Below are 27,717 nucleotides of genomic sequence, written 5' to 3'. Positions count from 1 at the left end.
GAGGAGGCTGGTGGGCTACAGTCCATGGGGTCGCAAAGAGTGGAACATGCCTGAAGTGACTTAGCACAATTATTGGTGAAGGCTGGCAAGGCATGATAGCAGAGGCTGGCAATCTGAAATTCAGGTTTTCAAAGTCTGATCTAGCACTTCCAGCAGGTTTGTGAAAATTGACCAGGTAACTGTCATGTTTCCTGTCCACAGAGTAGCAGGGCAGAGTCTCTGTGGTGCTACCTGTTTTCTCAGTTCTAACATGTGGCTCTTCATCCACAGTCCAAGGGATCTCGAGTTGTCGACATCGTCACTCCATCCTGGTGTCTGTCCCTATGGAACCATACTGGCCTGCTGCTATGGCTGGAGAAGGAGCAGCAAGGGAGTCTGTGAAGGTACTTTTGTAAAAACTCAGACCACCCAGTGCTCAGGTGGTTGGCCTGGGTCCTGCAGTTTTTCTCTGTGACACCATAACTGTCACCAGGTTGCCAGTGGCTTTCCCAGAGCAGGGACACAGTCCTAACTGACACCCAAGGTCTAAGTGCTTGTGAGATCTCTTCCCATTCAAAATATGGCTGACACCATCACCCTTGATATGATGTGTTTGTTTTAGGAGCCCTGTTTCATCAATTCTTTCTGCTGTTCTCTTAGTCAGTATGGCTGTTTTTGTTTTAACCTAGAGAAACTGAGTTAGGCAAAAACAGGTCAAGAAATACCTCATTCTAATTATAATTTTTCCAACCGACTTCTAATGAATTCCACTTTTTAATTGTGAATCACCCAATCAGTAGGCTTTGGTCACAAACAAGAAGGTTAGCCATTTATTTTGTAGTTTAGTTACTCACATTTTCCTAGTTCATCGTGCCTGTTTCTAGATGGTTTCAAGGGATGCATGCATATGTGTGCATGGTTCTGCTGTGTACATTTCAAACTAGGTTTCCATAAATTGCTTTTGACATCATTTCTCAGACCAGTGTTAGGAATTCCGAGAGAGGCCTCTGTCAGTTTCAAAAGAGTTGGGGAGGCTAGGGATGAGCACAGAGTTTTGTGTTGCATTGTTTTTCATGTAAATTTCTATAATAATCAACAGTCGCAGCATAAAAGAATCAAATCTGTATTCTTCATAGCTGACTAACCAGGGGTACATACTTTCAGGGCAGGAATCTGGTCTCAGGGCCTTGTATATCTAGTAGGTGGTATAGAACCTGAATCCTTAATCTGTTAAGTGGGATGAACAGACATGTGCATGCAGTACTTTAGGCACTGGTACGATCATATTGGATTATAAACTATAAAGCCCAAGAGTGTTAGTGATTTTTAAGAATAATAAGTCTACATTCTTTTTTCTGCCTTTTCCCTGCCCCAACCTCCTCCTCCTTGATTTAGCTGGTTCAAAAAATAATCTGGGCAGACTGTAGCTGCAGGCAGAACTTGATCATGTCTGAAATCCATGAAATATTGGAGGACGTTGATCTCACTCCCACGTGTTTAGTGAAGTCGCTCAGTTGTTTCAGACTCTTTGCAACCCCATGGACTGTAGCCCACCAGGCTCCTCCATCCATGGAATTTTCTAGGCCAGGGTGCTGGAGTGGGTTGCCATTTCCTTCTCCAGGGGATCTTCCCGACCCAGGGATCAAACCCGGGCCTCCCGCATTGCGGGCAGACGCTTTACTGTCTGAGCCACCAGGGAATACCCCCACATGTTTGATATTATGTAAAACCCTGCACTGTCGCAGTTTCCTTATGAGGAGATGACAAGAGTGTGAAAATAGTAGAATAAATGTTTGAAGGTCATCACTGCCTGCCTAGCAAAAGAAAGTTAGAACATTCCCCTGAGACTTTGTCGGTTGAAAAGGGTGGTACTCACACTGGTCAGGTGGGTCATGATCAAGGGCATTGTCTTGAGAACCAGACTGCCGTGGGTGACCTTGGGCAAGGTAGATAAGCTTGCTCAGACTCCATTTCCTCCCTTGCAGACTTCTGCCGGTTTAAGCAGCAGGTGATGAAGGGGTTCAATGTTGCTTTTTTCTCCTTCTAAGCACAACATGATACATTTTTCTTTGGAGTCAGTCAGGTGGAAAGGGTCCAAAACCACACAGGATGTCTTATTTGGAATCTCTCTTAAAGTCACACGAACCTCAGGACCTCAGGCCATAAAGCTTGGATGTCTCTTGTGTATAAATGAGGGTGAGCTTTGCTTTTCTGGAGGGGCTATTCTATAATTAGATCAGAGCAGTCTGACCATGGTGCACACGCCAATCACATTCTCACCACTTTCGTGGCCAATATTCATACCAGAGGCCTGAAAACAATTGAAAGCCAGATGCTAAAGGGCATTCCAACACACTGCTCCCACTGCGTGTTTGGCAAGCCGAAGAGATGGTCAGCCCACCCTCTGCCCCTGTCAAATGTTGACACAGTAAATGGCAATGATTTTTGTATCTATGATCTGTATCATATTACATCCAATGGGCATGGTCCTTCTTGATGGTAAAGTCATATGCTCCTCGAAGCACCAGGTAACAGGCTGCTTAGTCCCTGATCACCAGGCCTCTGATTTCTAAGCCGTGGGGTGCATGGTGATGAGACAGGAATGCATGCCAACTTGCCTGAACAGGCAGAGCCAGGCTCCAGCCTGTGAGGGTGCAGTCTGCCCTGGCCTTCACCTCCATTGACTGATCAGCCCTCAGTCCTTCAGAGGCCCTGTCTCTATGCCAGAGCTTTCTAGATCTCAGTCTCTGCCCTGCTTAAATCTGTTCCCAGGGCAGAGTCTGCTTCACTCAATATCGTTAGCCTTCAGATATGGATCACTTAGTGAGATATGGGAGAAAGAGCCAGAAAGAGTGGATAAAGAGTGGATAAACACTCCAGAAAGATGGAGGAGTTTGAGTTTGCAGGGAAATTAAACAAGAGAGCTTCCTTTATCTAAAGCACACTTAAATCTCAGGCCATTTTAGACATAAATGGAATTTCCCTATGCCATAGATTGGCTGTTCCCATCACAGATCCAATGCTACCGTAAATCAAAAACGTCTTTCTGGAGTGCTGACCTCCAAACAGCAAGGGTATTAACATTCACCACTTCTCCTCTCTTCTCTTTGGCATTTATCCTGGGCTTTCCTGTCTGGACTACATTGAAAATAACTTTCCAGGGAGCAATCAGAGGTTTGGGGGCTTAAAAAAAAGGTATATTTTTCTAACATTTAGAGTTAAAGCTGCATCTCCAAGAACATAACCATAACAAAATAGACCCTGGAAATCCAATTCTATCTCGTTTGCCTCCAAAAGTAGAAGAACTTTGGTGGGAAGCATGTTTTCCCCTACCTTCTCTCACTTACGATCTACTTCAAGCCTTGAAATGTTTCCCTGTCCAAAGTTCTACACTTACTGTTTGTCATTCAAAACTATTTCAGGGTCTAACATGTTCACACTATTACATGCAGGTGGAGAAACAGGTGAGCATTTATATCCCTGTTCTGAAAGCACTTAGCATCAGATAGTAGATAGAAGTCAAACATAGAAGCGAAATATTTGGCTCGTTCTTGAATAAGATGCAGATATCAGTTTCATGGGAGAAGCCTGCCAGAGTTCTGTGGAGTTCTCAGAGATGAGCAGAAGTTCACGTGTGGCTGGAGAAATCTGTACAAGCTTCTGGAAGGAGGGGCCCTACAAGGTAGTCCTTGAAGGATTGTTAGGATATTAACCATTGGAGTGGCGGGGAGGGGTGCCGCAGGTGGGGTAACAATAGAGAAGCAATAAAAAGTGCAGAGTAGCTCAGAGAAGAGCAGGCAGTCTGGTTTGACCTCATCGTTGCCTGGGTTCAGGGAACAGAGTAAGACTAAAAAAAGGCCAAGGCCAGATCATGGTTATGACCCCTGTCCTGGATTCAGGACACAACAGAGATTATTTGATGACTTCTAGGCAATGAAATCCGTCCTGAATATTCATTGGAAGGACTGACGATGAAGCTGAAACTCCAATACTTTGGCCACCTGATGCAAAGAACTGACAGAGGATGAGATGGTTGGATGGCATCACCGACTCGATGGACGTGAGTTTGAGTAAGCTCCGGGAGTTGGTTATGGACAGGGAAGCCTGGTGTGCTGCAGTCCATGGAGTCGCAGAGTCGACCATGACTGAGCCACTGAACTGAACTGAACTGAGGCAATGCATGGCATAATCAGAGGTATACTTCTGGAATATCCCTTTAATGTCACATCGGACATTGGTATTTTAGGAACGGTAACTGAGAAGTTGATTCTTGCACAAATATCCTGTTGAGAGGCACTTAGGAGAAATCAGTAAGGGAGTGAGGGAGCTGGGGAAGAAGATAGGCAAGGATGTGGCTTCAAGAGAAGTTTGGCTTCATCCTGATTCTGCAGGGAGCTCTGGAGTGTTAATTGCACCACAGCATTTGTCCTGCCTAGAAACCAGGGGCTAGGCTGTTAGACCCGTGTGTCAGCCAAGCCGTGGTCACAGACTGATGTGAGGAAAGTGAAGAGAGAGAGGCATGTGACAAATCTCCCGGACATCTATGGGCAAAGTGATTCCCAGCAGTTGGATAAATATTGGCTTGGGCAAAAAAGTGTGTTTGGGTTTCTCTGTAAGCGACTGTAGAGAAACCCAAACACACTTTTTTGCCCAAACCAAAATCGAGGAAATTGGTGGTAGAAACAGGGATAGAGGGGTAGGATACTCTGAGTGATTGTTTGGGGAACAAGAAAAAATAGAGACAGCTGAGATTTTGAGTCCCGGTAGCTTGGAGATGAATGGTGACGTTAGCAAAGGTAGGGGTGTGTCAAATGGGAACATGCTGGAGTCTTTAGGAACAGGCTTGCCTAGGGGTGGACCTTCTATGAGCCAGAGAATCAATGTGCAGAGAAGTAAGCAAGCATTTCTGGCAATTGCTGAGTGATCCTTTCATATGCTGGCTGTTTCTGGGACTCCTAGTAGATCCAGAAAATGTGAAAGTCCATGATTCCCTACCTGCCTAGTTTATCTTTCATTCATTGCTTTTTCTCTCATTCCCATTCATGTCTTTGGGCTCTCCCATTTTCCTTTCTTCCTATCCACAGCAGTTTCTCCCTGTCTCCTCCTTATGAGCCAGACTCAAACTTTCCAACATCTTTGACTACGCTTTCTTGCCTAATCCAATCTGTTACCCATCCCATCCTTGTTTCTCCTGCCACTTCAGTCATCCAACAAATATTTATTGAGTTCCTAGTTTGTGTCAGGTGTCTGGATACAGAAGCAGATAAAACAGAAAACCAAATCCTGCCTTTGGCATGCCTCCATGACCAATACTATCGCCATCACCATCATGCTTGTGGTTCCCATCCTCGGGACCAGAGGCAGCATCTCCCTGCCTCCAACCTGTGCTTTGTTCATTTTGGCTGATAACGCACAGAATGTAAAAATTTTGATCATTGAAGAGAGAAATGGGGAAATAATACAGAAGAGGAAAAAAAAAAAAAAAAACAGTAGAAAGGGGGATAAGGACCTTGGCCCAGTATAACTATGGAGTTTCTTCCAGCTCACAAATCATATTCCATTTGTTAAATCTTTTGTATTTACATAGAAAACTGGCTAATTGTGATGTAGGAGGCTTTTTTTTCTTTGAATGCCACTGGAGGTGTGGCAGTGCTAGGCAAAGTTATGGTCAACTTGTTCTTGTGGGGTGAAGGGGGTGAGGAGATGGGGGCTGGTGAGCAGCTGTGAAGAGATACCCCACGTCCAAGGTAAGAGAAACCCAAGTAAGACGGTAGGTGTTGCAGGAGGACATCAGAGAGCAGACAAAATGAAACCATACTCACAGAAAACTAGTCAATCTAATCACACTAGGACCACAGCCTTGTCTAACTCAATTAAACTAAGCCATGCCCGTGGGGCAACCCAAGACGGGCAGGTCATGGTGGAGAGATCTGACCGAATGTGGTCCACTGGAGAAGGGAATGGCAAACCACTTCAGTATTCTTGCCTTGAGAACCCCATGAACAGTATGAAAAGGCAAAATGATAGGATACTGAAAGAGAAACTCCCCAAGTCAGTAGGTGCCCAATATGCTACTGGAGATCAGTGGAGAAATAACTCCAGCAAGAATGAAGGGATGGAGCCAAAGCAAAAACAATACCCAGCTGTGGATGTGACTGGTGATAGAAGCAAGGTCCAATGCTGTAAAGAGCAATATTGCATAGGAACCTGGAATGTCAGGTCCATGAATCAAGGCAAATTGGAAGTGGTCACACAAGAGATGGCAAGAGTGAATGTCAACATTCTAGGAATCAGCGAACTGAAATGGACTGGAATGGGTGAATTTAACTCAGATGACCATTATGTCTACTACTGCGGGCAGGAATCCCTCAGAAGAAATGGAGTGGCCATCATGGTCAACAAAAGAGTCAAAAATGCAGTACTTGGATGCAATCTCAAAAACGACCCAATGATCTCTGTTCATTTCCAAGACAAACCATTCAATATTACAGTAATGCAAGTCTATGCCCCAACTAGTAACACTGAAGAAGTTGAAATTGAATGGTTCTATGAAGAACTACAAGACCTTTTAGAACTAACACCCAAAAAAGATGTCCTTTTCATTATAGGGGACTGGAATGCAAAAGTAGGAAGTCAAGAAACACCTGGAGTAACAGGCAAATTTGGCCTTGGAATACGGAATGAAGCAGGGAAAAGACTAATAGAGTTGTGCCAAGAAACTACACTGGTCATAACAAACACCCTCTTCGAAAACACAAGAGAAGACTGTATACATGGACATCACCAGAAGGTCAAGACCGAAATCAGATTGATTATATTCTTTGCAGCCAAAGATGGAGAAGCTCTATACAGTCAGCAAAGACAAGACCAGGAGCTGACTGTGGCTCAGACCATGAACTCCTTATTGCCAAATTCAGACTTAAATTGAAGAAAGTAGGGAAAACCACAAGACCATTCAGGTATGACCTAAATCAAATCCCTTATGATTATACAGTGGAAGTGAGAAATAGTTTTAAGGGACTAGATCTGATAGAGTGCCTGATGAACTATGGAATGAGGTTCGTGACATTGTAGAGACAGGGATCAAGACCATCCCTGTGGAAAAGAAATGCAGAAAAGCAAAATGGCTCTCTGGGGAGGCCTTACAAATAGCTGTGAAAAGAAGAGAAGCAAAAAGCAAAGGAGAAAAGGAAAGACATAAGCATCTGAATGCAGAGTTCCAAAGAATATCAAGAAGAGATAAGAAAGCCTCGGTAATCAATGCAAAGAAATAGAGGAAAACAACAGAATGGGAATGACTAGAGATCTCTTCCACAAAACTAGAGATACCAAAGGAACATTTCATGCAAAGATGGGCTCGATAAAGGACAGAAATGGTATGGACTTAACAGAAGCAGAAGATATTAAGAGGTGGCAAGAATACACAGAAGAACTGTACAAAAAAGATCTTCACGACCAAGATAATCAAGATGGTGTGATCATTCACCTAGAGCCAGACATCCTGCAATGTGAAGTCAAGTGGGCCTTAGAAAGCATCACTATGAACAAAGCTAGTGGAGGTGATGGAATTCCAGTTGAGCTATTCCAAATCCTGAAAGATGATTCTGTGAAAGTGCTGCACTCAATATGCCAGCAAATTTGGAGAACTCAGCAGTGGTCACAGGATTGGAAAAGATCAGTTTTCATTCCAATCGCAAAGAAAGGCAATGCCAAAGAATGCTTAAACTACCGCACAATTGCACTCATCTCACACGCTAGTAAAGTAATGCTCAAAATTCTCCAAGCCAGGCTTCAGCAATACGTGAACTGTGAACTTCCAGATGCTCCAGCTGGTTTTAGAAAAGGCAGAGGAACCAGAGATCAAATTGCCAACATCTGCTGGATCATGGAAAAAGCAAGAGAGTTCAAGAAAAACATCTATTTCTGCTTTATTGACTATGCCAAAGCCTTTGACTATGTGGATCACAATAAACTGTGGAAAATACTGAAGGAGATGGGAATACCAGACCACCTGACCTGCCTCTTGAGGAACCTATATGCAGGTCAGGAAGCAACAGTTAGAACTGGACATGGAACAACAGACTGGTTCCAAGTAGGAAAAGGAGTACGTCAAGGCTGTATATTGTCACCCTGCTTATTTAACCTATATGCAGAGTACATCATGAGAAATGCTGGACTGGAAGAGGCACAAGCTGGAATCAAGATTGCCGGGAGAAATATCAATAACCTCAGATATGCAGATGACACCACCCTTATGGCAGAAAGTGAAGAGGAACTAAAAAGACTCTTGATGAAAGTGAAAGTGGAGAGTGAAAATGTTGGCTTAAAGCTCAACATTCAGAAAAAGAAGATCATGGCATCCGGTCCCATCACTTCATAGGCAATAGATGGGGAAACAGTGGAAACAGTGTCAGACTTTATTTTTGGGGGCTCCAAAATCACTGCAGATGGTGACTGCAGCCATGAAATTAAAAGACGCTTACTCCTTGGAAGGAAAGTTATGACCAACCTAGATAGCATATTCAAAAGCAGAGACATTACTTTGCCAACGAAGTTACGTCTAGTCAAGGGTATGATTTTTCTGTGGTCATGTATGGATGTGAGAGTTGGACTGTGAGTAAGGCTGAGTGCCGAAGTATTGATGCTTTTGAACTGTGGTGTTGGAGAAGACTCTTGAGAGTCCCTTGGACTGCAAGGAGATCCAGCCAGTCCATTCTGAAGGAAATCAGCCATGGGATTTCTTTGGAAGGAATGATGCTAAAGCTGAAACTCCAGTACTTTGGCCACCTCATGCGAAGAGTTGACTCATTGGAAAAGACTCTGATGCTGGGAGGGATTGGGGGCAGGAGGAGAAGGGGACGACAGAGGATGAGATGGCTGGATGGCATCACTGACTCGATGGACATGAGTCTGAGTGAACTCTGGGGGTTGGTGATGGACAGGGAGGCCTGGCGTGCTGTGATTCATGGGGTCGCAAAGAGTCAGACACGACTGAGCAACTGAACTGTACTGAACTGAACTGATGTAGTTCAGAAAGGAAGCACTACTCAGTATTTTCAACGTGAAAATAAACTGGAGAGGAAGCAGATCACCCTCTCTATTGTATGTCACCAGGGATTTCTCTGCCACATAGAATGTGGCTAAGTTTAACACATGTGCATTTCACTGGGCTGACTGTTCTTTTTAATTTGTTTATTGAAATATAGTTGACTTACAAAGTTGTGTTGATTTCTGCTCCACAACAAAGTGATTCAGTTATATATATATTTGTATTCCTTTTTAATATTCTTTTCTATTATGGTTTATCACAGAATACTGAATATAGTTCCCTGTGCTGTACTGTAGGACCTTGTTGTTTATTCATCCTATATATACTAGCTTTCAGCTGCTACTCCCAAACGCCCAGTCCTGCCCTTACAGCTGGCAACCACAAGTCTGTTGTCTATGTGTGTGAGTCCATTTCTGTTTTGCAGATAAGTTTATATGTCTCATATCTCAGATTCCACATGTAAGTGGTATCATAAGGTGTTTGTCTTTCTCTTCCTGACTTACTTTAATTAGTATGATAATCTCTCTAGGTCCATCCATGTTGCTGCAAATGGTATTATTGTATTCTTTTTCATGACTGAGTAATCATTGTATATATGTATCATGTCTTTTTCACTTTTTACCTTTCAGTGGATATTTTGGTTATTTCCATGTCTTGGCCATTGTTGATAGTGCATGTATGTATCTTTCCAAATTAAACTTTTGTTCAGATAAATGCCCAATAGTGGGATTGCAACGCTATTTTAGCTTTTTTGAGGAACTTCCATACTGTTCTCTCTAGTGGCTGCACCAATTTACATTCCCACCCACAGTGTAGGAGGGTTCCCTTTCCTATATATTCTTTCCAGCATTTATTATTTGTAGACTTTTTGATGATGGCCATTCTGCCTGATGTGAGATGATACCTCATTGTAGTTTTGATTTGCCTTTTTCTGATCATTAGCCATGTTGAACATCTTCTCATATACCTATTGGCTCCTATTCTTTAATTGTCAAAATACCTTTTCTTTCGACAGCTATGTGTGAACCTGGATGCAAGTTCGGTGAGTGTGTGGGACCAAACAAATGTAGATGCTTTCCAGGATACACCAGGGAAACCTGCAGTCAAGATCAGTACAAGAGACCACGGTGGTGATACAAACCTACCCCAGGGCTTTCAGAATCAACTCAGGCAGTGTAGTGGTGTTTGGGACACAGTATAGCACTCAGGATTCTGTAGTTTGTAATTCTGATCTTCAAACGAAAGTGGTTTCAGAATGAGATTTTTCAATCAATCTCTTCTAGAAAAACATCAAAGTCATTCTGATGCTTTTCTTAGGACGCCAGATGAAAAACATTATTTTCCCTCTGAACAATAATGTTTATTGTTTTTTTTAAGCTCACAAAGCAATGCATATATTTTATTTAAGAAAATCCAACAAAACAAGAGGATATAAATTAAAAAGTGAGTGTGAACACCCACAGTCCATCCTCCACCCATAGCTAAGTGTTTGACCTCCATCTCTGCAGGTTCTTTTCTGTTATACTTACAAATATGGATATTTCTCATGGGCATTTTTGCATGTCAGCACACAGAGAGCTGTGTCATACTCTTTAAGGCTGTATCCTAGTCCCTAGAGCAAATGCTTGTGTCATTTACATAAAAATACTTTAACCACTGTTATAGAAGTTGTCCCCAATGTTTTGCCACCACAAATAGCGCTATATCAGTCATTATCCTATGCATATCCTTGCTCCTTTGAGTATTTTTATAGGGTAAATATCTAAAAATGGAATTGCTGGGTTGAATGACATGCATATTTTTATTGTAATTGATATATTTTAAAAGGCAATTTATGATTTTTGTCATAGGCTCTTTATGTAAATATATTAAAGCGGTTATAATATTAAGAACAGTGGTTCTTAAGGTGGCCAGTTTGGTCCGCTAGGAAGACTTGCCAGATACAATACATATTCCTGTTACTGCTGCTAAGTCACTTCAGTCGTGTCTGACTCTGTGCGACCCCACAGACAGCAGCCCACCAGGCTCCCCCGGCCCTGGGATACTCCAGGCAAGAACACTGGAGTGCGTTGCCATTTACTTCTCCAGTGCATGAAAGGGAAAAGAGAAAGTGAAGTCGCTCAGTCATGTCCAACTCTTAGCGACCCCATGGACTGCAGCCTACCAGGCTCCTCTGTCCATGGGATTTTCCAGGCAAGAGTACTGGAGTGGGGTGCCATTGCCTTCTCCAATACATATCCCTAGTTAGATTTAAATCTTATTTTCAAATGCAATTTCACATAAACAACAAACATTTTATAGTGTATGTATGTTGCAAATATTGTATGGGACATATGTACACTGAACAAATATTAGTCATTTTGCTGAAATTAACATTTACCCGGGCATCCTGTATTTTTATTTGATAAATCTGGAAGTCTTAACCCTGAGGTTATCTGGCGGTGCCTGGAGACATTCGGAGGGGTTTCTACTGGCATCTGGTGGGTAGAGCCCAGCTGAACATCTATAGTGCATAGGGCAGCCCCCCTGCTAATGGTGATCTGGCCCCAGATGTCCACAGTGTGGAGGAGCCCAGGCACCAAGAAACCTGTGCTGATTAAGAAAGGGTCCCCAGTTCTGTAACACAGTTAAGCAACGAGCAGAAAATCCAGTTCAGCTGCCCTTAGGAAAGAGCCCTGCCAGGGTTCTAGAAGGGAGAATGGAATTCCAGAGAAAGCCAGGGGTCTGCCCCACTCTGTGCCCCCACCCCCAGCTCACTGCCAAGGCCACATGCTCACATAGCCTTTCTCTGTGCTGGCAGACCTGCAGGCTCAGGGAGGAGCCTCTAGCTCTCCTGTCCCCACCCCAGGACGGGGGCCAGCACCGCCAAGGGGCTCCTTAGAACCGTGTCCGGAAAGCTTGAGGGAAGTGCGGCAGGAGCCATGCTCTCAGAAGTAATAATTCAACCATGTCCCTTAGCAGGGCTTTTCTCACCAGAAGACCTGGTTTTCCATATGTCTTGGATTCTGTACCAAGATACCTTCTCAAGAGAGTTGGAATGGAAAAGGTGTTTTTTCATGCTGCTTTTCAAGTCCCATCAAAGTATTCACTTTGAGGTAGTGTCCAGTGGCTCAGATGTGGGGCTGTCTGGCTTCTCCCCACAGCCTCCCTGTCCCAGGGCCGCCTGATGAAAGTCCATGTATATCCACTGATGGCCACAGATCTCAACCCAACTGATGTCTTTCCCCAAAATGCTTCTTCCAAGAGACACATCTGACTTAGCACCAAGTGATGGAATATCCCTGGCTTTCCTGTTATGTCCAACCAGCATTATTTGATTCATGCATTTGAAGCAGTTAGGATCCATACAGGAGATGGTAGTGTACAGGGGACTGGCAGTGGACAAGGGGGTTCAAGTGTCCAGCTAATGTGCTGGAAAAATCTCCATGTAAGGTTCTTTTCAGAGGTGAAAGCAGCCACTTACTTATTTTCCAGAACGGCCTTTGCCTGTTACTGTGCTGAATTTTGGTCTTACACGGAATTTGGTTCTTTTCTCCTTTCTATATCTGCCCTGGGAGAGTTATGACATGTGGCACCCACATCACCACGTGACCAAAGACAAAACCTATGATGGCTTTACAAGTTTTTTTCCTTATGTATCATTTTTTATTTTAATAAAATCTACTTCATTTTTAATGTTTCATGTTTTAAACCCTGAAAAGCTCAGAGAAGAAGGCCCCTCTCAATCTTCCCAGGAGTTAACCATTATAAACGTGTAGAGCCAGGTCTCCCAAGGTTTTTTTTGTTTTTTTTTGTTTTTGTTTTTGTTTTTGTTTTTTTTCCTGCCTGTGCCACATTGCTTGCAGGATCTTCGTTGCCAAACCAGGGATAGAATGCAGACCCCAGCTGTGAAAATGCTGAGTTTTAACCACTGGAATGCCAGGGAATTTTCCTAGGCAATTTTTCCTATGCTTATTTTAAAAATGTGGTATCTATATACATATTTTTGTAACCTTTTTGTGTACCAGCGTCCTCTGAGCACCTTGATATGGGATTAAATACTGTCCTGTGACCTGAACACTAGTAATAGCTGCCTAGCAGGGCTCCCTCAGGAAAGGTGTGAGACAAGGCCATTTGTCCATCATGAGGCCCCTCAAAATAATCATTGAAAGGAGACTGTGCTGTTGGCATCTGTCACAGACTACCTGGAAGAGCTTTAAAGGCAGCAGTATCTAGATTATGTTTTAACTTTTTATTCAAGTAGGAAACACAAAATTGTACACCTGTCAACAATGTACAACTGCATGAATGCTCAAGAACACCCATATAGCTGGCATTCAGATCAAGAAATGGAAACTTAGCCTCCCTGAAAACCCCTCATGCTCCCCTCCATCACTTGCTCCCAGCCCCCAACAAGGGACTGTACGTTGTCTCTCACACCACAGAGTCACTGTGCCTGGATTGTTTCATTTCTTTCACTCATGCCTGGTTTTCAGTGTGCGCATTTGTGTCCAGCTTCTCCCAGTCGGGATCATGTTTGTGAGTTTCATCCACAGTTGTTTGTACTTGTGGTTTGCTCAACCTCACTGCTGTACAGTGTTCTATTGCGTGAGTGTACAAGTCATTTATCCATCCTTTTCAGAGGAGAGATTTGGATTCTTCCTGGTTTGAGGCAATTCAGAATAGTGCTACTGTGATCATTTTAGCATGAGATTTTTTGGTGGTTTAGTTGCTCAGTCGTGTCCAACTCTTTGCGATAGCCCTCCAGCCTCCTCTGTCCATGGGATTCTCCAGGCAAGAATACTGGAGTGGGCTGCCATTCCTTCTCCAGGAGATCTTCCTGACCCAGGGATCGAACCTGGGTCTCCTGATGCATTGCAGGCGGATTCTTTACTGACTGAGCCACCAGGGAAGTCTGGTGGGCATGTACCCATGTTTCTGTTGGACATTTGCCCAGGAGTGGAATGGCTGGCTCACTAGTGTCTGTATCTAGCTGCCACACAGTTTTCCAGAGTGGCTGTGCCTATATTTGCATTCCCTTCAGCAGTGTAAGATGATTCAGTTTGCTCCACATCTCCACCAACGCTTTAATGATGGTCAGAGAAGAGGTGAGTCACCACCCTTTGTACCTACCTCCACAGCTGGCATCCAGGGAGGCCAACCCCATTCCACATCTGGGTGTTTCCTCCTTCAGTTCACCTTTCTCCATTTCCTGACTGCCCCCTGCAGATGTGAATGAGTGTGGATTCAAACCCCGGCCGTGCCAACACAGATGTGTGAATACACATGGTAGCTACAAGTGCTTTTGCCTCAGCGGCCACATGCTCCTGCCAAACGCCTCATGTTCCAGTAAGTTTCAGCAGCTGGCCTGCTCTCAGTCAATCCAGAGGCTTGACTTTTGGCATTTAATGCTTGGGACAAAGTTAAATTAAGTTATTGGAGGGGAAACACCCACCCCAAAGACTCTTACATCACCCTAGACTAAAACATCTTTGCGCACTTATTTTTTCAATTTACTTATTTTTTAATGGAAGGATAATTGCTTTACAGAATTGTATTGATTTCTGCCAAACATCAACATGAATCAGCTATATATATATATATATATATATATATATATATATATATACATATATATATATGTATATATATATATTCCTTCCTCTAGGACTTATTTTTAATTGTAGTAAAATATGTATATTGTGCAATTCACCATTTTGACAATTTTAAGTGTACCTCAGGTATTTTATACATTCACAGTGTTGTGCAAACCATCACCACTCTCCAGAATATCTCCATCACCCCAAAAGGAAACCCTGTCCCCATTAGCAGTCACTTTCAACTCATCTTCTCCTCCACTTCAGGCCTGCATGCTGTGTCTCTGGATTTGCCTGTTCTGGCCTCGTTGTTTTTAAATAAAAAGACTAACTGTGGGGAAAGATACATTGAGTCTCTCTATATAGTCACAGATGAATTAGAATTCTTCATGAAAAAATAAGCATACTGAAAATATAAGCATATTGTTTCAGGAAGGTGATAAATCTCAGTTCCATCTCAGGACATCAGTTCTTCCCACCAGCTATCTTTCTCACGCCCCTTGCCCCATGCTCAAAGATTAGTGACTCTTGTTGGAAGTCCATTCCAATTCACATTCCTGGAAAGAAAAGCCCTTCTCTGATAAAGAGAACCCATGTCCTGTGGGGCCTAAATGTTTATATCCGTTCATTTATTGAGAAGGAAGGCTTTTCAGGTTTTATGTCACAGCTGAAAAGCAAATCCATCTGCCCTGCCACCCCCAACAAGCCTGCAGCTTGTGCCTTCTGCCAGCTTCCCATGGTTGCAGGGTCCTCTGACTCCCCAGCCTATCCTGGGCTCTCCCTCCATTGGTTGTAAACTCCGGGCTCCTGCATAGCTCACTTCCCCCACCCCTGCCTCACCCTTGAGCTGCTGGCTCCACTTGGCAAAATGCCCCAACACCACTAGAGTCTCCATTAGCAAGCATGTTTAAGAGACAAAGCAGGCATTCAGAGAGTCTTTTTTTTTAAATTTTTTTGAGTATATTTAAAAAATATTTATTATACATTAAACAGAAACCCCCAAGAAACAAATACATAGCTTAATGAATCCTTATAAAGCCAGCATCCATGTAACCACTACCAAATAGAACTTTGCCAGAACTACCCCCTTCACTCCCCAGCCCCTTGGGAACAACTGTCCAGGGTTTTCTAGTCATCACGTAACATTTTTAAAAAGATACATGCTAATGGATGTTTCTGAAACATTCCACGAAAGCCTTTTTAGTGCCAAAAAAGATATCTTTCTCCAAATGGAAGAATAAAATGAGGTAAATTTTGAAGATTAATTTTGAAAGGAGACAATTAAAGAGAAAAGGAATAAACTAGAAATATAACCACTGGTCAGTGTTTGCTACATTACCGTGGCCTGTGTGTCTGTCCTGGTACCCTCTTTGTCTATTACTATACATATGAGGGTTGCCTCTGCCTCCCTGTTTATAGCTTCCAGTGGCCAGGTGGCCCTGAATGTCTCTCACGGATGCTGATTTTATTTACCCAGCACTTTGCAGTCTCTTTCATCCAGCTGGTTGACTGGCATGTTATAGATGAGGGTGTATAAAGGGAGGACATTCACTGTGCTCCCCTGTTATAGGCACTTTTGATCCATATATACTGGAACCCTACTTGGGATATGTGTTTTTGTGAGACATGGTCTATTTAGCAATGTGTGACAGAAAAATCGAACTAAATTATCTTTACTTTTAAAAGCTGGAGGCAAGCAGTTCCAGAACAGGTCAGCAAGGACTCCGCCTCTGCCATCTTCAGGGTATTGATTTCATCCTCATGCTTGTGGCTTTGTGGTCACAATATGGCTGCCCTAGCTCCAGATATCACACACACATCAAAGGTAGGCAAGACCAAGTGAAAAGGAGCGATGCCGGGAAACAAATGCCTCTTTTGTGTCCATCGTTTTGTCATGCAGCAGCATCTTTTCCAGAAACTCCAGCAGACTTATCTTAATATCTCTTTGGCTATAACCGAATCATATGGCCACTCCCTTGTTGCTGCATGGGAAGCTAGGAAAAAGATGTGTAACTGGCTTTTCAGCCTCAGTAATGTGAATGGCTTTTGGGTAGATGATCAGCCTTATCTGCTGCGTGTTTTAATACATGCACCTAAAAGACAAGGTTTAATGATTTGAGTGACTCTCAAGGAGGCTAGATATGAATGGAGAGATGGGTAGAATTGGCCCTTTTTTACCCTATTTATTCAAATGAATCATCTCCATCAGAGGTTGCATTCAGCCAGTAGTAGAGATCAGTCAGGTGACATAAAGGATCTTGTACAGGAAGAGAGAGAGATGCCGTCTTTGGTGACTGAGGGGTGCATGCTCTGCCTAAAGACAGTCAGGTGCAATGCACTGGGCAACAGAATCAACCAGGGGGCCAACAAGACACCACCCCTGCACAGATTCCATTTGGATCTCCATCTGGGACTCAGATGATGAAGCTTATCCTCTGATACCATCCCACGTGTTACATTTCATGTCTCAGGGGTCAGCGATCGTTCCTTAGTGAGCATTTCTTTATCATCTTCTGGGGAAAAGGCTAACCTGTGCCTCTTTTCACAGACTCTAGGACGTGTGCCATGACCAACTGCCAGTACAGCTGTAAAGACACGGAAGAGGGGCCACGCTGTCTGTGTCCATCTCCGGGCCTCCGCTTGGCCCCCAATGGAAGAGCTTGTCTAGGTAGAGTATCTGGAGTTACCTCCTCCCCTGACTTCTCCCTTTACTCCATTCCTCCTTTTTCTTCCGTCACAACCTACTTGTTGACTAGACATCGAAAGTTCCTGAAATGACAGATTTATGTCCATTTCCATGACAACATTTATAGCACGAATGTTCTAGATGCACTTTGCTGTGCTAGAGGAAACACTTTTCTATAATTTGTTGGGTTGCCTGATGCCATAATGGAAAAAGATACAAGTAATTTTATTTTTGTATCTTTACCCTGCACTTTTTACTTCAACTACCAAGTTGTATACACTCTTAGTGTACTTAACTATATTGCACTAAAGATAGATAATATTATGACCAAGTTAACACATAGCATTATTATGGGATGTCAAACCAAACAGAATGTTGAAAGAGTTGTTAATCTTTTTTGATGGAAGCAAGCAAATAGCACTATGACTTAATATTCTAACTTCTGGACTACAACAGAAATATTTTTCAGTTGAGGTGGTTGGTGTTTATTTACCATAAATGTATTGATACATAACTTGATAAACCACATTTAGAAATCTCACTCAAATAGATCCTAAATCAGTTAACCACTTTAATAGAAGTCTGCATAAATTAAAATTTTGGTTCTGCTCTTTGAGAGGAGGCAATTATTTAATTCAATTCATAGGGTTTCGTGCTCTTCAGTAAAATCAGATTTATGTCAAGGCTAATTCTTGACCAAATGAATCCAAGTGTTCACCCACCTCTTTGATTTGTCAAGTGCCATTTGTATTGGAGGAGAAACTTAATGTACATGAAAGTGATCCCTGAAAAATAATTTTGGTCAATCCAACACTTACTCGTTAATTATATCAAGAATGCAAAAAGAACAATAAGCCAGCACCAAATTTCTTGTTTAACCACTGTTTCAAAATAATGATGGCTCCGAATTTACTTGATTTGACATCTGAAAGTTAAGGCAAAGTCTGAGTCTTAATGGTTTGGTCAGCATAGCTGTCAGCCCCTCGGTGATGTGACTTTCCATGGCAGCAAAGGAAGGAAGCCTCTTGTCTCCTAAGTTGCATCATGGCTTCATTCCACCTGACCCATGATTTATGTATCAGTACATTCTTTAGATACCGTGTTTCTGATTTGGGACAATATGACAGGACTTGGAGGCGGTTGCTCATGAAATAATTCTTTCGTAAAATGCAAGCTTTGAATGTTTGTGTATTAGGTTTGCCATGCAATATCCATAGCTGGAAGAATATTAATTCCTTCAGCAAAATGGAGTGTCTGTGTACCAAGTGCCACCGTATGTTCCCTGCCCCAGAAAAGGCAGGGTCTAATGAGAGAGAAAATGAGAATAGAAGTAATGCCATTACAGCAAGATAATACCTCTAAAATAAGCTGTACAAAGTGATAGAAATCCAGTGAATGCGCCTCAGGGATCCAGAACTCTTCCCGGAGGATAGGACATTGGTAGCAGAATAATCAGAGTTTTCCAGTGAAGAAACCACATGTGTGTGTGCGTGCTGTGTGCTCTGGGTGCGGGCACAAGCGTGTGTTGGAGGGAGGGTGCTTTCTTGTTCTGTCTGATGTATCCTGGTTCTCCATCCTAGACATTGATGAATGTGTCTCTGATAAAGCCTTCTGCCCCTACAATCGAAGATGTGTGAACACATTTGGAAGCTACTATTGCAAATGTCATGTTGGATTCGAACTGAAATATATCAGTGGCCGGTACGACTGTGTACGTAAGAAACCTATAGGCTTTCTTACAGGTATTTATACATCAGTTCAGTCTATTAGTTGAACCATCTACTGAACTGACCAGCTTAACAACACAAAGAAAGCTATATTTTTCTAAATTTTTGTCATTTGGGAACTCTGATGACATGAATTACATGAAGCCAGGTTAATCAAAGTTTAACGTAAAGAATCGCAGTCTTTGTAGCTCTATTATGGAGAGAAATAGCTTGAGATGATTTTTGTGGGTTTTTTGAAAAAAAAATTGATTGGTTTCATTTTGATTATATTTTTGGTTCTATTTCCAGGTATAGCTAAAAGTGCTGTTACTTCAGTTGTGTTCAACTCTTTGTGACCCTATGGACCGTAGCCCTCCAGGCTCCTCTGTCCATGGGATTCTCCAGGCAAAAATACTGCCATGGGTCGCCATTTCCCCCTCCAGAAGGTCTTCCCAACCCAGGGATTAAACCTGCATCTCTTATGTGCCCTACATTGGCAGGTGGCTTCTTTACCACTAGCACCACCTGGAAAGCCCTGAAAATGAGGACAGTGAAGCATATTTATATTTGATAAAAGGAGGCATAACAAGTCCTGCTTAATCTTGACCTCAGTGGCCCTTGCCTAAGCCTCCCTCAGGAATGGATTTAGAAAAATGAATGAAGGAGATGCAATGTTCTCTTTCCTCACTCCTCCTTCAACCCTCCCATGGTTCCAGCTCTATGTCCCCTAAGATGTTCGCTTTCTGGGGTCATCAAGATGACTCTATGATAAGACTGAGGTATCACTCAGCTCTCGGCCTGATATGGGTGAAATCAGAAATCCTGTCCCTTAGGGAAGGAATTCCAAGTCTCAATGAGCAAGTGAAGTGGGGTGTTTGGGGAGCCCTTGCACGGCTTCCCATTGCCCTTGATAGAGCATGAATGGGGCTGGTCCTGCAGACATCTCAGCCCCCTGGAGATTCCTGTTTACATAACGTGCCCATGACACACATGTGTGCGTAACACGGAAAGCTGACAGCAGCAGGGAAAGTAGGGTTTCTTTCCACCCTAAGCTCAGAGCTGACCAGGACGTGTCCTGTGTAATCGTGTTGGGGAAATATCCATTCCTGGGTTTTGAACACATCGTATGAAGCCTCCATAGCTCTTCCCTCAAGCCTAAAGGCCATCCAAATCCTGCTTGTAACATCCCCACTTCTTGTGAGCTGGGATCCTCCAAGATGCTCCAGAACCCACCATCTCTGGGGTCCATCTCCAGGCTGTGTCACAGAGTTGGAGCTTGTTTCCTGAGACCTAGAGGGAGATGCCACAGGACAGGGTGGGAGTCCACACGGGGAGCTGTCAAAGGAAGCAAATCCTTGTGATTTAACAAGTGATTAAGATCAGCACCTGAGCCCCCTTGTGGCTGAGGAAAAAACAATAGCCTAGGGGACCTCCCAGTGGTCCTGTGGTTAAGACTCTGCACTTCACCTGCAGGCTGGCACAGATTCGATTCCTGGTCAGCTAGGATCCCACATGCCACATGGCACAGCCATAAAGAAATTAATTAATTAAACAAGCAAATAATAGCCTGTTTTGTGTGCATATTCCCCAGGCAAGAATACTGGAGTGGGTTGCCATTTCCTTCTCCAGGGATCTTCCAGACCCAAAAATCCAACCCATGTCTCCTGCATTGGCAGGTGGGTTGTTCACCACAAGTGCCCATGGGAAGCCCTCGAGAAGTATAGCAAAAAAGCGGGAAGGAAAAGAAGGCCAAGGAAGCTGTCACATGGGTGGAATTCAGTAAACTTTCTGAGTCTAAACCCAACAGACGAGCTCAGACCGGCCTAACCCCTGCTCCTGGCAGTCTGTGAACAAAAGGTTCACATTTTTCAGATGATGTCAGTGCTTCCTAGCCCGTCTTCTTCTTTGTGGGCAAGGAGTCCCAAGCCCTTCCATCTATAGAATTTACTTTCTGATATTGTTATTTAGTGGTAAGTTTGGCCGACGACAATGTTATGCAATCAAGCCCGAACAACTTAGAGATGTCAGGAGCGTTGATAAGCAGGAGAGGAGGTTTCTGTGGCGGAGGTGAGCTGCAGACACCCTCCCACCATACCGAGCAGCAAGCAAAGCCAGGGATTTGGGCCAAGGCATCAGGCATCCTCAGCGCTTCTCAGTTCCCTGGCCACATAGGGTTCGCTGGCTGGGTGGAGTGGTTGGCCCTGGAGTTACTCAAGTTCAGGGGATAGTCTTTCAGCAAGTGCTGTTACCACAAGATGATTCTTGCGACTGTTCACATTTTCAGATATAAATGAATGTGCTGCGAATACCCACACGTGCAGCCTCCATGCCAATTGCCTCAATACCCAAGGATCCTTCAAGTGCAAGTGCAAGCAGAGGTATAAAGGCAGCGGACAGCAGTGCGCCCATAAGTGCACTTGGTCACCGCATCTTGGCTCTTCCCTATAAAGCATTTGCTCCTTGTCTCCTTCCTCCCTTCCTTCTCCCTGCTCCTTCCCCTCTGGTGTGTTGGGAGCAGAAGGGGAGCAGGATGCCTGCATACAGTGTTTGGAAACTTAACTCCGCCTCTGACTGGTCTTCTCAGCTAATCAGACCACACCTCCTGTTCTCACAGAAGTTGTAGGCACTGCACTTAAAGCACCGCAGGGATTCTGAAGGGTCTTCTGCTCAGGACATGTTTTCAAATACTGAAAATAAAATTTGAGGACGATGACACTGAGCAAATGTATCAGTCAGGAGAGGCTCGAATATGGGGCAATAACAAACAGTCCTGAAGAGTCAGTGGCTTAGAACCGGAGAAGGTTTTTAACCATGTGAGTCAGGACTTTTTTCAGAACGTATAACTGAAAAAAATGTACAATGAAGCGAACCTCCCTTTGTAATCCTCCTCAAGCCTCTATTCACTTTTTTTTTTAAAGTAGAGTCAAGTCTCATGGTTTCTGCTGATGAATTCTTTAATGCTCAGCTGGTAAACTCTGAAACACTCAATGAAAACATCACTGCTGTCAAAAGCTGCAACAATAATCACAGTTTCTTTTGCCACTTGTGCTATACCCAGAGAGAGTTGTCAGGGCATTTCTTTCTAGGAATGCAGGCTGACAGAGGTCCCACTGTCTTATGGTATCACGGTGTCAATCCAAGGCTGAGGATTCATCACAGCAGTTAAAGAAGTGTGGACGATCATGATTAAGCTTGGAAGCAGGGGAGAAAATATATCTAATCCTGTCATGCATCCTGAAAGAGAAGAAAACTAGAAAGCATGGTGAGCACCCAGAATATCTTCAAAGACCAGCCAGCAAAGATTACAGGTCAGTCACGTGCCTGACCAACCATGTCCCACTCTGTTTAGTCACCTGGGCTTATCCTTTGATCATGTCCCTTTTAGCATTGGCTCATTGTGTGCCAAGACTTGTTGGACACCCTAACTCTACTCTCTCGTAGATGCCTTAGGAGCATAGCCACATATTCCAATAAATATGGCTGTAAGTCGTCCCTGGACCTGTATCCTATCCTGTACCCCCACCTGGCTGATACTCCTGATGACAACAGAGCTGAACTCAGTGATGGCAAAAATAAACAGCCCACACACCATGATGGACTCTGAGCACCACACTCATAAAAGATTCATCATACCCCAGCGGCACCGGATGAGATGATGTACACAAGAGTATAAGCAAAGAAGATGAGTGTGGAAATCACATTCTGTGAAGAACTGCCAAAAGAACGGGGCAGCGTTTAACCTGGAAGGGGAAAAAAAAAAAAAGGGTGTGGAAAAGCAGACATAATACCTGTAAATATTTTGAGGAATGTAAAGTAAAAAAGCCAACTCACTGGAAAAGGCCCTGATGCTGGGAAAGATTAAAGGCAGGAGGAGAAGGGGATGACAGAGAATGCGGTGGATAGATGACATCCCCGACTCAATGGACATGAGTTTGAGCAAACTCCAGGAGTTGGTGATGGAAGCGAGGCCCGGTATGCTGCAGTCCATGGGGTCACAAAGAGTCGGACATGACTGAGAGACTGAACAACAACAAAAGTAAAAGTGCTTTCCCATAGCCAAAGTAGGCCAAGAGCGGGACTGCATTCTCTCTGACAAATTTCCCCATCAGGGATCTCAGAGTGAAGAGAACCTGTGGAGTGGGGACCATGGCCTCCAGGAGGGCCCCCGTTTTGGTTAGAGATGGGATTCAGCGACTCCTCGGTCTCCAGTAGCTTGTTGCTGTGGTTTCTGTCCCTCTGTGTAGACGTGCCCATGGTGTCCTTCTGGAACTTTATTCAAAGAAAGGCTGAGAGACTGGCTTCCTGTGCAGGGATGTGCATGGGTAGGTGGGATGGCAGGAAAGATGCCATAATTTTGAAAGACCTGCCAAGAAGGGACGGAATCAGTAAACCTTCCACACACGATCAGTGGTCAAGGGCTCCCTCACGCCACCAACTTTGCACATGTCAATTCTGGCCTCGCTGGTCTCAGGTCGTCTGGTCGACAGCCCAGCTTAGGGCTAGGAAGGCCTGAATTTGAATCCAAGCTGTACCCCATACTGCCCTTGGTCTTTGGCCAGGTGCTTCACCTCTCTAAACTCAGTGTCTTTCTATCTGAAATGGGCCCCATGGTGGCCCTTTAGCGAGTCCTCAGAAGGGGCCAGGCCACCATCCCTCAGAGACCCCTGACTCCAGTGAGGTGAGGGACAGTTCTGTGCATGTCCCAAGCCCCAGTGCAGTGGACTCTGCCTGCATCGTGGCCTTGCGCCTTCCTCCCAGAGCTAAAGCCCCAAGTTCTCACCCCCAGGGATAGTCAGTCCTCAAGCCGTGGGGGCCAAGGATCTACACCTCAATCCCCCAGCCTCCCCTGTGCAGCAGGACAGCTCTGAGGTGGGTTCTGTGCTGGTTCCCAGATGTCCCTTGACACCCACAGTGATTACCTGTCCATCGAGGCAACATTTTTGACTCTCCTCCCTTCCTGTCTCACTGTCCCTCTTACCCCTCTTCTGCCTCCTGGAATCACCTGTTAAGTAAACCACCTGCACCCAAATCCTTATCTTGGGTTATGTTTGGGGGCCCCCACATTCTTCCCAATACTTCTCTCATAGGTTCATTGAGACTTGAATGAGGTAGTATAGACAGAGAGCTTAGTTCGGCCGGGCACATAGTAGATGCTCAATAAAGTTAGCTCTGGCTCAGACTGTTATTAGCACAGTTTCAATCATATTCATTAAGGTCTAGCTCCTCCTGACTCTGAAATCCTGTAAAAGTAAATGCAGAACAATGCTGTGTATAGAGAAAAAAGGTTCACTGGAAAAACACTTGTGTCAGTAAGGGAGCAACTCAACTCACCTCCACGTACTCATCCCTGTCCCCAGACCAAAGAATCACAGAGATTAGGAAGAACTGGCCAAAACAGACCTGGAGTGCTCTTCCTTCTTAATCACTGGCCCCTCTTGAAACCACAGTGTGTCACCAACGTCCAAATGAAGGCACTGTTTGTAAGCGAGCAAGGGGGTAGCTGTTTGCAACCCATGTTTTTGTTATTGTAGCCCAGTGTTTAGAGATTGTAAATCCCCCATCAACCCAAACAGTCTTTAAATTTTACTGAAGTATAGTTTGTGTACAATGTTGTGTTCGTTGCAGATGTACACCAAAGTGACTCAGGTATATATGTGTCTATATATATATATATATATATATATATATATATATATATAGTAGTGAGTATATGTTAATCCCAGCCTCCTAATTTGTCCACCCCTCCACCTTTCCCCTTTGATAACCATAGATTTGTTTTTGAAATATGTGAGTCTGTTTCTATTTTGTAAATAAGGTCATTTGTATCACTTTTAAAAATTAGATTCCATGTATAAGTACTATCATATGAAATTTGTCTTCCCCTACCTGACTGACTTCACTTAGTATGATCATCTCTCGGTCCATCCATGTTGCTGCAAATGGCATTGCTGTGTTCTTTTTTGTGGCTGAGTAGTTTTCCATTGTATATATGTGCCACCTCTTCTTTATGCATCCCTCTGTTGATGGGCATTTAGGTTGTTTTCATGTCTTGGCTGTTGTAAATAGTGCTATGAGCTTAGCAGTGCATGTATATTTTTGAATTACAGTTTTCTCTGGATATATGCCCAGGAGTGGGATTGCAGGATCATATGGTAGTTCTGTTTTTAGTTCTTAAAGTACTCTCCATACTGTTCTCCACAGTGGCTGTATCAATTTACATTGCCACCAACAGTATAGGAGGCTTCCCTTCCCTCCACATGCTCTCCAGCATTTACTGTTTGTGGACTTTTTGATGATGGACATTCTGACTGATATGAGGTGATACCTCGTTGTAGTTTTGATTGCATTTCTCTGATAATTAGTGATGTTGAGCATCTTCTCATGTGGTTTTTGGCCATCTGCATGTCTTCTTTGAAGAAATGTCCATTTTTCTGATTGGCTTGTTTTTTTTTTTTTTTTTTGGCATAGAATTGCATGAGCTGTTTGTTAATGAGCTGTTTGTTATTTTGGTCAACCTAAACATTTCTTATGCTAAGAAAACTTTTTTTTTCTTTGGTCATCCAACTCTAAGCTTACTTAGGGGAGCAGTTTAAAACAAATTTTTCTTGATTCTTCAAAACCTCAAACTTATCACAATGTTCTGTTTGATATCTGAAAAATCATTAATTTTGCTGCTCTCCATTCTGCAGCAGAATCATTTCTCTAGTCTTTTGCCAAAATGTTTATTTACAAAAGAAAACTATCTTCAGGTCACTCACTATGTTATTTGCCCAGTCCTTTCCATTCTGTTTTGATTGATTCTCTGTAAAATAAACAGCCATGTCTCTTTTGAAAATTGATCTTAACGTCTTAACACACATTGCTTAAAGGATGACCAAAATCCACCCTTATATGCAAAGAAAAGTCATAGAAAAATGAGAGAACCACATCTAATTAGTGTTCAGCATTATAAAATGCTGTGTTGTAAAATACATTTGTATCTGTGTGAACTGCTTGTATATAATAATAAAGTAGCTTTTATTATGAGTGTATTATTTTTGAAAAAGTCCAGACCCTAGATGGCAGTACAAAAGAGGAGTTAGTCAATTATCCTTATGCACCATCTGTATCCAAAGAATAATGCAACCTAAATGTGGATGTGTGTATTCTTTTACTGTTCTTATACGTGTGTGTATGTATTAGTCTCTCAGTCATATCTGACTCTTTGCAACCCCATGGACGGTAGCCCACCAGGCTCCTGTGTCCATGGAATTCTCTAGACAAGAATACTGGAGTGGGTAGCCATTCTCTTCTCTAGGGGATCTTCCCAACCCAGGGATCAAAGGATCCTGCATTGCAGGCAGATTCTTTACCATCTGAGCCACCAGGGAATATGTGGGTATTAATAATGCACCATTAGATAATTTGGTCTGAGTTTGACAGCAGCTATACGTCATTCTAAGGAAATCAAAACTCTAATACTACCCAACTTGGTTAGTAACAGTCAATTTAAGAAAGGACACTGTGTCATTTAGTTACCAAGAGCATGGCTTCTGGAATCAAATTGCCTTGGCTTGATTCCTGGCTCCCTAGCCTACTGCCTATGGTCTGAGAGCAAACTAGCCTATCAGGATCTCAGTTTCTCTCTTCAAAATAGTGTGTGCGTGCATGCTAAGTTGCTTCAGTCATATCCGACTCTTTGTGACAATATGGACTATAGCCTGCCAGGCTCTTCTGTCCATGGGATTCTCCAAGCAACTGGAGTGGGTTGTCATGCTCTTCTCCAGGGGATCCTCCCAGCCCAGGGATTGAACCTGTGTCTCTTATGTCTCCTGGGAAGCCCATAATAGTGTCTGACCCTTAATACTGTTTTGGCTATTACATGAAATAATCCATACATAATAAATAAGCATCCATGTGTAGGGCTTAACTCCAGCCCAGAATGTATTAAATGCTCTACAACCATGCACTCATAGGAGGAGTAATAGTGACAATGGCTTCTTTACCAAAATTCAATGGTGGTTCCCATTGGAAAGCAGCTTCTTTAGTCATTGAACATATGCTTTAATCATTAGAAGTTCACATTTTACAGAGCATATTCAAGAATATAGATGTGAGTACAATGAGGCCATTCCAATACTTTTTCCTTCAGTAATAACATAAGCAGAAGAGGTATGATCTGGAAAAGAATTTAACTTAGTAGAAGATTTTCGACATTCTGGTGATGAATTCTAAAAATAATAGTAGACACAGGCCCAATATATGTTGGCCACTGATCTTAGTAGTTGACATGTATTCACCCATTTTAACCTTATAAATGCCCTCTTTTTATCCTAGCATTTTTTAAAAGTCAACTTGTCATTTATTTGTTCATTTGGCTGTGTCAGATCTTAGTTGCAGCATACAGAATCTTTCATTGCAGAGCACGGATTCTCTAGTTGTGGCATGTGGGCTTAGTTGCTCCATAGCATGTGGGAATCTTAGTTCCCTGACCAGGGATTTGTGCTGTATAGTAGGGTCCTTATTGATTATTTTATATATAGTAGTAGTGTGTATCTGTTAATCCCAAACTCCTATTTTATCTCTCACTCCCTTTTCCCTTTAGTAATCATAAATTTGCTTTCTGTGTCTGTCAGTCTATTACAAGGATGCATTTTAAAAAAGAATTTAATTTAGTGGTGAGAAATATGAAATGAATGTAAAACTAAATATAGATGCCTCTCAATAAGGAAAATCATTTAG

The 27,717-nt window shown here is 43.2% G+C and overlaps 1 protein-coding gene across 1 annotated transcript in view; it reads left to right on the top strand.

Moving 5' to 3' along the window:
• Positions 1-250: 250 nt before the first annotated feature.
• LOC129640226 (epidermal growth factor-like protein 6) overlaps positions 251-27,717 on the top strand; it is a 38,813-nt gene continuing 11,346 nt past the window's right edge. Inside the window, 7 exon segments of the mRNA XM_055565434.1 lie at positions 251-383; positions 10,044-10,134; positions 14,235-14,356; positions 17,153-17,272; positions 18,871-19,005; positions 21,281-21,399; positions 21,920-21,923. Of these exon segments, the coding sequence (XP_055421409.1) occupies positions 251-383; positions 10,044-10,134; positions 14,235-14,356; positions 17,153-17,272; positions 18,871-19,005; positions 21,281-21,399; positions 21,920-21,923 (724 nt within the window).

This window comes from Bubalus kerabau, chromosome X (assembly GCF_029407905.1).
Source record: "Bubalus kerabau isolate K-KA32 ecotype Philippines breed swamp buffalo chromosome X, PCC_UOA_SB_1v2, whole genome shotgun sequence".
NCBI classification, from domain to species: domain Eukaryota; kingdom Metazoa; phylum Chordata; class Mammalia; order Artiodactyla; family Bovidae; genus Bubalus; species Bubalus kerabau.
This window is presented reverse-complemented; position numbering and strand designations above follow the sequence as displayed.